This window comes from Staurois parvus, unplaced genomic scaffold, assembly GCF_062004578.1.
Source record: "Staurois parvus isolate SC_StPar_1 unplaced genomic scaffold, SC_StPar_1.0 ptg000136l, whole genome shotgun sequence".
Lineage (NCBI taxonomy): Eukaryota > Metazoa > Chordata > Amphibia > Anura > Ranidae > Staurois > Staurois parvus.
The window spans coordinates 822159-836126 of record NW_028317932.1 but is presented as its reverse complement, the minus strand read 5'-3'; the positions used below and the strand labels follow the sequence as shown (position 1 = coordinate 836126).

Here is a 13968-nt window from a genome sequence, read left to right as displayed (position 1 = left end):
TACTGTGAAAAGAGAAATGCCATAGCAAAACATGAAATGCTGTTGATTATTAAGATATGACAAACTTTATTTTGTCATTTGGACATCTGAGGATCACATCATACCTCCACTATGTTAGAGAACTATACTTTGATTGCCATCGTCACCTTTATACAGTCCTTATATAGGCACTAGTTCTCGGCTATAGATTTGCCTTTGGAAATGACCCAATATCCTTATTACTTTTTCCCTTGTTGTGGATGTACGTCATAATCCTTGTTTTGGTATTAATCCTGCAATATGTTCAGCTATAATAATACTATATGATCTCTCCACCACTATTAAGCCCCCTGCATGGGGGGTTAGGCACTGTTTTGTTCCTGCAATAACAATATACTGGTTTGTTCCTGCTCTAGAAAACTATTTTGTGGTTAAGTTTCCATTATTTAGAATATTATGCAAGCTTCATTTTGAAAGAACAAGTTTCTTATTTGAGTTGATCTCTATGTAGGAAAAAAAGAAAAAAGAAAAAAGAAAAAAGGTGGACGTACTGCCCACAGTAACCTATCTAATGTAAACTTTGCATATTCCATTTGCCATAGTTTTTGTGTAAGATGTAAATACAATTTACTTTTGTCATGATTTTAACATGGTCCATGGCATAATAATTTACCAGCACTGGCCATTCCATAGTGAAATGTATCAAAACAAAACAAGAACACATCCCTATAATGGTTCATGGGCACTGACATACACATTGGGCATATTAAACACAGCTCCTACAGGAGTTCTGCTGTTTTTTTAACCTTCCTGTAGAAGCAGCTCAATGTTCTCCTATGGGGTTGATTTACTAAGGCTAGGTTCACATATGTGCGGGTGGTGCCGCTGCGGATCTGCACAAAAATCCGTGAAGCTGCACTACCCACACAGAAGAATGTGGACCCGCAGGCGGGTGCCATTAATTCTAATGGCACGCCGCCCGCACTGGAAACCGAGGTTCCCGTGCAGGCTGCGTTTTCAGAAGTGCAGGGACTTCTTCCCTGCGTATCCTGGGGCACGAGAGTCCATTCAAATGAATGGGCTCTCGTGCCCGCGCAAAACGCGGATATGTGAACCAGAAGTTAAAGCATACTCACTGTACACTGAAAGTGCTGTTGCTCCAGAGCTTAGTAAATGAGGTAAAGCTTCACTTTGAAAAAAAAAAAAATACCCAATCACATGCAATGAAAATAAAATAACAGCATTTGTGCTTGCACATGATTGGATGATAGAAATCAGCAGAGCTTCCCTTCATTTCAGAGCAAATGCACTTGCAGTGCACAGACTATTTGCCTTTAGCAAGTCAACCCCTATGTGACCATGCACATTAGGGCATTTAGAGGCATATTTCAAAGGACAGCTTAGAGGCAGGAAAAAAAAAAAACCCAAAATACATAACAAGTGCATTTTTGGGAGGAATTTTCAGGCAGAAAAAATGCGTAACACGCTAAATGCAGCGGTTAACATTTCAGTGTTCACAGATTATAGTGAAAAATTAGCAGAGGGGAATGTTTTTGGGGAAAAAAACAAACAAACGCTAATAAAAACGAATGCCCATAAACCCTTCTAAATTCATGTGCAATACAAGCCACTATGAGCATTTTTTCTGCCTCTTTTTCTGCCAGAGGTGCTGGCATTTTTTCTTCTCCTAGTATGCATGGACCCCACTTCTTGCCTTTTTCAGACCCTGTCCAGATCAAGTACTTTACTGTATAATCTATGAACTGTTCAAGCAGTACCCTTGTAATGCTGCCATACAGAGACTGAAACAGGCGGATAAGATAGAGTACGGTGGGCAGGGCCTGGCTAAATTGTTGGAAGACTGCCTGGAAGGGTCAATTAAGCTGGCAGCATCTAAAAACGATCATCAATTTGCTTTAAATAAAGCCTGGAGCACTGCCTGCACACTTCTATAGATGGAAAATCAAAAAGGAGAAAATACAATCAGCTTGTAACAGCAGTGAATCTGCCTGACTGCATATGCCCTAAAGCTGACCATACGCTGAGCGAATTTCCTAATGTACTGGCTGAAATTTGATAAGTGGATGGCCGTGTTGGCACTGCTCTGCCCAACATATTTTCATTGAAAAAATCAAAGGAGCTGGTCAGAAAATTGTCAGCAGAACAGTGCCTGAATCCAAAAGCCACAGCAGGAGATTCAGCCATCTGTACCGTTAGTATGAAGGGTGAAATCTATTAAAAAATAATAATAATAATAATAATAATAATAATAATAATAATAATATGGCTGTATGGTCAGCTTTAATGGATGGTTCAGGTAGGCCTTGATATCACACAAAGTAAATCTACAAGAGATTATACAGTGGGGATCGAAAGTTTGGGCACCCCAGCTAAAAATTTTTATTAATGTGCATAAAGAAGCCAAGGAAAGATGGAAAAATCTCCAAAAGGCATAAAATTACAGATTAGACATTCTTATAATATGTCAACAAAAGTTAGATTTTATTTCCATCATTTACACTTTCAAAATAACAGAAAACAAAAAAATGGCATCTGCAAAAGTTTGGGCACCCTGCAGAATTTATATCATGCACTGCCCCCTTTGCCAAGCTGAGACCTGCCAGTGTCATGGATTGTTTTCAATCATCGTCTGGAAAGACCAGGTTATGTCAATCTCAAAGGTTTTAAATGCCCAGACTCATCTGACCTTGCCCCAACAATCAGCACCATGGGTTCTTCTAAGCAGTTGTCTAGAAAACTGAAACTGAAAATAGTTGACGCTCACAAAGCTGGAGAAGGCTATAAGAAGATAGCAAAGCATTTTCAGATGTCAATATCCTCTGTTCGGAATGTAATTAAGAAATGGCAGTCATCAGGAACAGTGGAAGTTAAAGCAAGATCTGGAAGACCAAGAAAAATATCAGACAGAATAGCTCGCAGGATTGTGAGAAAAACAATTCAAAACCCACGTTTGACTGCACGATCCCTCCAGAAAGATCTGGCAGACACTGGAGTTGTGGTACACTATTCCACTATAAAGAGATACTTGTACAAATATGGTCTTCATGGAAGAGTCATCAGAAGAAAACCTCTTCTACGTCCTCACCACAAAAATCATCGTTTGAACTTTGCAAATGAACATATAGACAAGCCTGAAGCATTTTGGAAACAAGTTCTGTGGACCGATGAGGTTACAATTGAACTTTTTGGCCGGAATGAGCAAAGGTACGTTTGGAGAAGAAGGGGCACAGAATTTAATGAAAAGAACCTCTGTCCAACTGTTAAGCATGGGGTTGGATCAATCATGCTTTGGGGTTGTGTTGCAGCCAGTGGCACAGGGAACATCTCACGAGTAGAAGGAAAAATGGATTCAATAAAATTTCAGCAAATTTTGGATAGTAACTTGATGCCATCTGTGAAAAAGCTGAAGTTAAAGAGAGGATGGCTTCTACAAATGGATAATGATCTTAAACACACCTCGAAATCCACGGGGGATTACATCAAGAGGCGTAAACTGAAGGTTTTGCCATGGCCTTCACAATCTCCTGACCTCAACATAATTGAAAATCTATGGATAGACCTTAAAGAGCAGTACGTGACAGACAGCCCAGAAATCTCAAAGAACTGGAAGACTTTTGTAAGGAAGAATGGGCAAAGATACCTCAAACAAGAATTGAAAGACTCTTGGCTGGCTACAAAAAGCGTTTACAAGCTGTGATACTTGCCAAAGGGGGCAATACAAGATATTAACTCTGCAGGGTGCCCAAACTTTTGCAGACGCCATTTTTTTGTTTTCTGTTATTTTGAAAGTGTAAATGATGGAAATAAAATCTAACTTTTGTTGACATATTATAAGAATGTCTAATCTGTAATTTTATGCCTTTTGGAGATTTTTCCATCTTTCCTTGGCTTCTTTATGCACATTAATACAAATTTTTAGCTGGGGTGCCCAAACTTTAGATCCCCACTGTACATGGAGATTGCAAAGTGTGTGGCCAGTATTAGAGAAATCACTTTTTATACCACAAAATGAAGTGCAGTGATCCTAGACCGATATACTCATTCAATGACCAGGTCCAAGCACCCATACTCTGCAGGTTTACAGTCAGATTGTCATTTCCAATCACCGTCACTTGGCATCACTCCTTATCACTCTAACTTGTTCAGTCTTGCACACACTGTTGTAATAAAGGGATTGTTGAAGCAATACAGAGTGCAGTTTTAAAGTCCACCAAAGTCAGTAAAAGCTGAACTCCAGCATCCGAGCCACTTTCACCCCCGAGCTCCCCTTACCCATGCACACGAAAAAAAAAAAAACCACCACAAAACACTTGTTAATTAAAAGTAGAACTATTGCCAAAACATTTTTCTTCCTTGTGGATAAAGGAGGGTTATTTTTTGTCATCGGTGTCTCATTGGGGAGATTTACCCTCACTTCCTGTCCCATAAGAAAAACATGAAGTGAGAGGTCCCTTGGGATTCTCCCCCCAAGGTAACCAGGACTAGTGTCACCATTGGAAAAGTTCCCCTCTTTGGGACAACCCAAAATTTGGGGTTTCTTGCAGTTTAGCTTTTGATGATACTGGTAAGCAGGACAAATAGGGTGAATCTCTCCAACAGGGGCACAGACTGCAATAAAACCCTAATAGGTGTTCTAATCTATCTGAACTCCAAAAGTAAAAAAAAGTTTTGCCTTTATTTTTATTTTAATAAAAGCCCTATTTTTTGTGTAATTCACTGTTTTATTACTTCTGGGATGTCATCTCCTCCATCAATTTTGACGGTTAGATCTAGGAAGACAGTGCACATCACATCCAATATGTGCCACTAAAGGGTATCTCTTGATACCATGGGAATTTAATGACAGGGTTCCCACCTGGTGCTTTTTGGGGGGCAGGTTGTGACTGGGTGCTGTGGAGAACACCCCTGCCCACAGATGGAAGCGCATCACACATGCCACCAGAGACCATTTCTCCATAGGGAGAAAACTGACAGCCAGTTGTACAAACAGGAAGAAGCAAGTAACAGAAGGAATCCGAGGCATGTTAGAGAGGAAAAATGAAGGTAAGAATGCATTTTAACAAAAGATCAGCGTTTCTTTCACAAGGCAAGGAAGCACCTTTATAAAAATATTTGCTTTCTCCTGGCTGTTCAGCTTTAATGAAAAATTCCAATTGCTACGAGTTACTGGATTTTGTCCTAAGCTCTTTTCCTGACTAATAGGCCTGTTAATCTCAGTCAATGTGTTGATTGTGCGTTTCTTATCTATAAATTCCGAACTTCTTGAAGAAGAATCTACTAGGAAGCACCTTTTATTTTTTGGGGAATCTCTGCTGACCACACATTTGGTCCATTTTGGAGCCTCATCCCCTTTAACAATCTCAGTCAGATACGTTTCATCACCCCCAATCAGACGTGTAAAAAAAAAAAAAAAGTGTAATAAAAAAAAAATGAAGTAAAAAAAAAAAAAAAAGTTATTTTCAAAACGCTTGTCATACCTATTTTCATTTTTTGATCTGGAAGAGCATGAACCATCCACAATCAATCAACACATCTTCCCAAGTCCTCAGATCTGGCTTCCTACAATGTACTTCCCAATTCCTTTCTCTATCTGCATCCCCCATACATGGAGAACCCATCAAAAGCCAATATTATCATGCCAATGGTCCTCTAAGATATTTGCCATAGGAACCTAATAGTAGCCATACACTAGATGGAACAAAAAAAACATTAAAAAAAAAAAAAAAATCTGTTATTTGGACAGTTCATTCCTTTTTTTCCAGTTAATGGGCACAAATTGAAAAAAAATTGGTAGTGAAGTTTTTGAGCCAAAAAAAGTCAAAGTAAAAGTTTGGAAAACTTTTGCCAAATGGATGATAAATTGAAAGGTTACTGTGTTTCGCGCCCGTTAAAACTCAAGCTATTGGTACTGCACGTACGTGACCCAGAAGCAAAACAGATTCATTTATGTCCATTGAACAATTTATCATTTGAAACTTGGTCATTACATGATGGCAATATCGTTTGCTCTCTCAACCATGTCTTTGTTTTTCAAAAACTCGTTTGAACAATTTTTCAATTAGTGTATGTATAGCAGTAAAATTTCTAGGGAGTTCTCTTTCCAGTCCTGCTTCTGCTGTGAGCTCAACTTCTTGGCTCTTCTATCTAGAACAGCCTCTCTCAACCATGGTTCCTTAGAACCCTAGGGTTCCTCCTTCCTGCAGCAATAGGCAATTTCTTCCTCTCATGTAAGTTATCATTGACAACAATGATCTTTTCAGCCATTTGTAAAGGCATACTGTTCCCAATGGCAACCAAGGTAAGGGGCATACTGCCACCAGACCACCACAAGCCATGGCTATAGTAATTATTAGTAGGGGTTCCCTGAGACCTGAAAGTAATTTCAAGGGATCCTCCATGTGAAAAAGGTTGAGAAAGACTGATCTAAAATGAAAAGCTACACCAAAAATAGTTCATCCCTAGGCAAAACAAATCGGTAATAGATCAAGTCCTGACCCACTGCATTCATAATACAAAAAAAAAAAAAAAAAAGTTTCTAGTAGAGGTTCATTTTAATCATGCATTGCCTATTTAGAACAAATAACAAAAGAGCATTTACAGCACACCGACTTTCACCACACTGAGTACTATAGGTAAGAGGACATCAAATGCTGCACTATACAGCAGCTAAGAGGAAATCGCCGCATGGAAATACTGCAGAAGAAAAACACCCTTTCAGTAAGGGCTTTCTGAAGAACACAGCATCAAAGAGTTCTATACAACCAAGAAACATGACCAAAGGATGAGCCAAAAATTGCATTACAAACTGAGCATCGGAGAACATCGATGGATGGCAGACAAAGACACATCGTCAAGAAACAGCTACATGATACGTGTGCTGACACATGGATGAAGTCAATGAAAACAGCAAGCTGCAACAAGTAAAAATATCTATGAAACATCACATCCCCACTATGCTAATGTCAGAAGATCCATGTTCTCAGATTGAACAGGGCTTTCAGAGTGCCACTGTGCTTGGCAGACAGCTCTGGGGCAGTAATTTCCCTCCTCAAGAAGTAGACCTCTCTGCATGCACTGACACGGATAGGGAGAAACAGAGAAGACAATTTCTCTCTCAACATTATGCATATCAGACTACAGAGACCTTGGAGGCTGAAGTAGGGATTCCTGAGTCTGTAGAAATACAGGCTTGGGATAAGTTGTTCCCAGTTCACCAGGTTATGGAAGCTACATGATTTCATTAATGCATTCTGTACCCTACATGTCATTTTAATGTAACCCTAGAGTTCCTCCAGAGGTTGCTAGGGGTGCCTTAAGCTTTAGCTGATTGAACTGCCATCTGATGATGCCTGCATAATCCTGGCCCCAACACCACTTAGCAGAGCTGCAGCAGGACACCACTGATCTTTTGGGCTGTCTAGAATGGTGGAATTCTGACCATGCCCTGACTTTATTCTTCCCCCTGACCACCAATGTAAGGGGCACTCTTCCATGACCACCAATGTAAGGGGGTCATTCTTCCTCCGGCACCCTGATTAATTTTAGTTGGGGTTCTCCTAGACCTGAAAATTATTTCAAGGGTTCCTCTGGAGTGAAAAGGTTCAGAAAGACGGTTGTAAAAGGTCACCTTTTCATGGAAATCCTGCTTCAGGTTTGTACCAGATACCAGGAACTCAAAAACAAGAATGTGAGTGAGTGAATGCATGTGTGGGTTCTACTTGTAAAAGATAGAGGCCCTTTATTCTAAATAGGCCAATACAAGTACATGAAGTCACTGTTAGTAACAGAACCATATAGGTGAATGGGCACATTGGCTGTACGAACTTGCCTGCACAGCCAAGTTTGACAAGTATGCAGGAGTGGGTGCACAGCCCTGGATAGACAGGCTGTGTGTTGGGGTCCATACATCTGTCCCTGCATACCTGTCAAACTTGGCTGTGCCAGTAAGTCTGTACATCCGACTTGTATCCATTCACCAATATGGGTTACCTGTACACAGCTCAGCACCAGTACAAGAAAGTAGACATAGGGTTCTACATGCTGCACAAGGCTGAGCCCCTGAGTGAATGATCCTTTAGACAAAGTCTAACCTGTGCACTATGGTCTGCCTGCACTGCAAGCGTTAAATGCTTGTTATGACTAGGGGGTACAGGAACAGGTAGTAATATGTATTTTATGCCCTGCTCTGTCTGCCGTTGGTGCAGCCTTATCGTAACGCCCTGGTCTGTGGGCAGTCCCCTTGGCATCATTATGTACAATGGGCAGTAGTGGGTGTGGTGAGGGTAAGCATGGGATAGCCGGGAGCACCTTAGAGAGGAGGATCTATGCTGGCGCGCCGGATAAGGGAAGTATGTCTCTTTATCCCGGCACCCCCAGACACAACAAGCATTTAACCGTTGCAGTGTGGAGGGTGGGGGATGGCTGGCACTGTAAGGGTATCTTTTATTTATTTTTCTTTAATGCCTGAGCTTTAAAGTGGTTCTAAAAAAAAATAGAAGGTTTTTGCCTTAATTCAGTCTATGCAATAAGGTAAATAATCTTCTGCATGCAGGCTTACTCCGCCATCCCCCCCCAGTGATGTGCACAAGACCTCTCTTGGCTCTCTCTCATTGGCCAATGAGGCCAATGACACAGCCGATGAGAAAAGAGCAGGGGGTGGGGATTAGTAATGTTCTGTGTGTCAATGGACACACAGTGTGGGGTTCGGGATTGAGCCCGCACAACTGCCCCCAGAGCAAGCAGCTGGCTCTGGTGGCACTTGGCAGGAGGGAGGAGCCAGGAGCCTGTGGGGAACCTGAGAAGGAGGAGGATCAGTGTGGCTCTATGAAAAACCATTGCACAGAGCAGGCAAGTATGACATGTTTGTTATTTTTTTAAAAACTGGGCCTTTAGAATCACTTTAAAAAGAGAGGGTGGTGTTTTATTTTTTTCCCAAATTGCTCCTCCATACACGAACGGTTGATTGTTTGATCCACTTCAAATAATGTAAAATCAGTATAGATAATATGTAGTGCTAACACATGATATAAATAACAGTGAGCCACATGGAGTAATAACATTAGTTTTTTGTTACTGAAGCAGTGCAGTTCCCTCCCATTATAAAACAAACTTGTCATAACAGCAGATTTTGGACACACAATCTGATCTCTGCTGAATCAGCTGAGCACAAGGACTATGGCTAAAGTGTCACTCTGTATCTTCTTCTATAGACTCATCTCAAAGTGTACAATTAGCCACTAACTAGTCTAAACTGTGTATGTGCAGAGTAAGGTCATTGAAGAATTACGTCAGTATCCAACACCCTGCGCTCTGGATCACCTACTGGTCACACAGCCAGAACATACATGGAGAAATGTCACAGCTGTTTTGGTTGCCACCTTCTAGTTCTGTGCGATCTTTAACATTTCAACAATAAATCTCACTGCAGAACCTAAGAAATATGTTCACTGGTTTACTTGCCATTTGTTGTCTTTAAGGGCTCATTTACAATAGAGGTTGGGGTCGGTAAAAACATGCAGCTAAGCTGCTCCCCCTTAAGCTGCAAAGGCAGCAGAGGGGTGTGTATATACGTATCAGCCACAATGCTTTGCACTGTGAACCAGCAAAAATGTCTCCGCTTTTGCATTTAGCAGGCCATGCCGCCCACTGAATGTAACCCATTCAACTGCATGAGGGTGCCCTGCAAATGCATGCAGCTGCAGTATTGAAATGAGGGGTTCAAGCAGGCAGTGAGGAGGCAATAAAACACCTCCTCACCGCCTGTCAAATGCTAACTGAAGAGCGATCTGACACAGATCGTTCTTCAATTAGCACAGCTTGTTGTTCATCCCCTATTTCTTCTTTCAGAAATTTTTTGGTGCACAGTCCGCACTTCTGCCTGTCTTGCCTAGGTGAGAATGATGTACTCCCAGAAGGTTTGGGGCAATTCACAGGATATTGCGCCACAGCTCATCATCAGGGTTCCAGATTGAAGATCCCAGAAGAGACTACCAGCTCCCAATGCTGTAACCAAAGAAGAATGCAGCAAGGGAACTGACATGGGGTGACATTACAGCTGGGCAATGCTGGATGTGTATTTGTTTTGAGGATAACCCAGAAAATCAAGTTAAGGGGAAATCAAAATTGCTATGGGGAGTAAAGTTCCTCTTAAATAATAATAGTTCATTAAATACAACTGACGCTTAAAGCCCAGCTCTGGGGAAAGAAAAAAATCCTCCCTTGCAGTGGGGCTGATCCCACACTGAGTCCTGACATGTTCATTTATGTCCAGGGTACTGGAGAACACAGTTTACTTACCTGACTCTCAGCACCCCTATGCTCTGTCAGTGGACTGTCCTTTGCGTCCTCGTGTCCGATGGCAGGTTATGGGCTCTGCATTGTACTTGGTGATGTCAGTGGGTGTGTGACTGCCAGAGTATAGGGGAGAAGAGGCTGCCTGGACCAGTCTAGCAGCACACTAGACATGAATGAGCATTTAACCCCCGCAGTGCCACTTCCAGAGAGGACTATTCCTTTGCGTGGATTTCAGCTTTAATTTTGAAAATGATTCTTTTTTAAAAGGAATTTGCATTGTGATTAAATATAAACCCACAATAAACTCCTTCTCCTTTCTGCAGACTGAATATCCACAGCTAAATGATTGTGCATGGTGACTGCTCCTGGAAGTCATTCATATACTGGTCACTCAGGGGATTTTACATTTACAGACTCAGTTGTGAACCTGTTGACATTTGCATGGAAGCGATGTTGGTGTGTCTGCATTCCTCCAGTCTGCACTGCATTGCTGTGGCTGCTCCTCTATGACTGCTCACAGCTGAGACAAGCCATGTCAGGCCTGAGCTGGAAATGCTGTATACACATACATGAAAACCGTCATATACACAGGAGGCCGGATCTAGAACACTAGGCTGTCATCCCATCTCTGATCCCAGCACCATGTGCTGCACACAACATGTTATCCTCCCATTGCAAGGCACAGTAAGTTGCAGTGTGTGGGGGATGGAGAGGTAACAAGTGCTGATCATGGTGCAGTGATCGTACCATGCAGTGAGTGCCCCATGCCCTGGGAGCAGGCCCTCCATTAATAAGGGTCATGATATAATCCTCCTGCACTGGGATCAGGGCCCCCAGCATGCCCAGCCTATAGCACACACACCAGCAGTCATGTAGCAGCTGCTGCTCTGTCAGGCTGGGAGGGGGGGATAGGGATGACAGGCTGGATCCAGGCAGTCAGCAGGTGACATGGATGGAGGAGGTCTCCTACCTTCATCTTCTAGCTCCAATTTCTCCAGCATGCCTTCAATGGTGCCTTGAGCCTGTGTGGGTAGAAGAGAGGGGATGAGCACTCATACAGGGAGGAGGGGGAGGGGAGCAGGAGGCAGCACCGATTCTTCTCTCCCTACAAACAGTACCGGGGAAGCCCTGCCTGGGAGAGGGAGGCGCCGATCACACATTAGAATCCACCTATTGGGCAGCAACTCAAGGCGCCGACTGATTGGCCGTATGTCTGAGGATAGAAGACCAATGGCTTATAAGAAAGCGTAAGGTTCCGCCCCTTCTCCGCAGCGCACAAACAAGACTCGCCGCCGGCTGTCACTATACAGATCGTAGACTGAAGTGTGACCATGCCTGGTGGGCTCCTCCCCGGTCCCGCCCCCACAGGATGATGGACGTGTGAGGGGAGGGGCGAATCCTTCCCTCTCTGAGCCGTGTGTACACCTGACAGCTGATCCCTGGAATGCCCTGTGATGATGTGTGACCTGTCATCAGGAGGAGGACCCACCCGCCCTCGTCTACTCTGACAGTGCTTCCACTGGACCCCTCCGCTGGCCCTCCTTTTGTTCTGATGTATAGACCTCTATCAAATGTGTGATTTAAGGCTGAGCTCCAGGAATGCTGTGTATTGTATAGTTCCATTGCTCCAGCCTGGCACAATGTCAGTGTGTATCTCTTACCCAGGCCCGGATCTAGGGGGGTGCTGGGGTGGGCTGTGCCCCACTCAGATTTTACTTGTGCCCCCCATGCCTGAGAGCGCATCCACTCATCCATGAGTCAATCTGATGGGGACACCTGATGTAAGGGGGCACTCTGATGGGACACCTGATATAACAGGCACTCTGATAGGGACACCTGATGTAAGGGGGCACTCCGATGGGGACACCTGATGTAAGGGGGCACTCTGATGGGGGCACCTGATGGAATGGTGCACTCTGATGAGGACTCATGATGTAACAGGGCACTCTGATGGGGACACTTGATGTAAGAGGTACACTGATAGGGACACCTGATATAAAGGGGCACTCTGATGGGGACACCTGATGTAAGGGGGCACTCCGATGGGGTCACCTGATGTAAGGGGGCACTCTGATGGGGACACCTGATGTAAGGGGGCACTCTGATGGGGACACCTGATGTAAGGGGGCAGTCTGATGGGGACACCTGATGTAAGGGGGCATTCAGATGGGGATAACTGATAGTTTGTAAGGGGACACTCTTTTGAGGACAACTAAGGAGGGACTCTATTGGGGGCACTGATGTAAGGGGGGGCTCTGATAGGGACATATGATGTAAGAGGACATTCTGATGGGGACACGGACGTAAGGGGGCACTCTGATGGAAACCTGAAGTAAAGGGGGACTCAGATGAGTAGTTATGATATAAAGAAGGACTCTGATGAGGCCTTCTGATGTAAAGGGGGACTCTGATAGGACATCTGATATAAGGGGGCACATGTTTTGTTTAATCACCATAATCTAATGACAGTCTAATACATAATAGTGTTTCCCAGGTCATGACACTCTGTGAAAGAGTTTTAGTGACTCACACACAGAGTGCTGACATTATGCCCCCTGACTTTTTTTTAACTGCACCCCCAGATCAGATAGGCTAGATTCAGCCCTGCTCATACCTGAGGAAGCCGACAATCATTATAGGAGTCCGTGATCACAGCGATCCTCTGCATTCTGTGCCAAGGGGTCCCTCAATCAGCATCCCTGCCATTCATAAAACACCTTGTATTTTATTCAATGAATACAGAATGTTTGCTGATTGAACAAGGCAGAGAGGAGATGTCATGATATTTAGCTCATCCAATCAGAGGACACCTTTTATTCACTGAATAAAATACAAGGTGTCCTATGAATGGTGCTTGGTCAGTGTTCAGAGAGGAAGCCGCTCAGCACAGGGTCTAGAAGCTGGACCTGCAATCACTGTAGTAGCAGTGACTCTAACAGTGATTGTCAGCTTCCTCAGGTAGGATCAGGGTTGCCAACCATTAGTAAATTTGCAGACAGTTTGTAAAAATCAGTGATTTTTACAACTGTCTGTAAATATCAGGGGCGATGATTTGTCACGCTGTGTTGACATTTTAAGTGTAAATGAGGCAAATTACTTGTTACGGGTATTGTCAGTGTTTCCATATTGTGTTTATACTGTTTATATTGTGATTGTCTTAGTTTTTAATGTCATTTTCTTAGGTTGTCAGTAAAAAATGTGCTCCGTCAGTAAATTTTCCAATAAATACTTTAGAAGGTTGGCAACACTGTGTAGGAGATATACACACTAAAGTCAGCCATAGATGGCTCAAATCTTGGACGGCTCAGCAAGGACCAGCCAGGATTCCATCCATCTATGGGCAGGCTGGTTGTGCTGAAGTCAATCCATCAATCGACTTCAGTACAATCAGCCTGCCTGATTTTTTACATGCGATTACTAAAAAGCTAAATTCACCATCAGTAATCATTGTGTTCTACCAGCAGGGAAGGCCCCCCCCCCCGCCAGCAGAACACAGTAGCTCTATGGGAGGGATTCTCACATCAACACGGACTGTGAATGGGTGAATTTAGCAATTTTTTTTACTTCTACCCATGGTTACAGGAAAGAAAATAGTATCATCTATGGCATGCTTTACATTGTGCCAAGCTGGAACAATGTAATCATGCAATAAAAACCATACCTAGAGTTCAGCTT

General features: G+C 43.2%; 1 protein-coding gene across 5 annotated transcripts in view; it reads right to left on the bottom strand.

Annotated features, from left to right (window-relative positions):
• PRKAG2 (protein kinase AMP-activated non-catalytic subunit gamma 2) overlaps positions 1–13968 on the bottom strand; it is a 431449-nt gene that overhangs the window by 115899 nt on the left and 301582 nt on the right. For all 5 annotated transcript variants that reach the window (XM_089673113.1, XM_089673115.1, XM_089673114.1 and 2 more), the window contains one exon: positions 11264–11315. In XM_089673113.1, coding sequence (XP_089529239.1) covers positions 11264–11315 — 52 coding nt within the window. The remainder of the gene's footprint in view (positions 1–11263; positions 11316–13968) is intronic.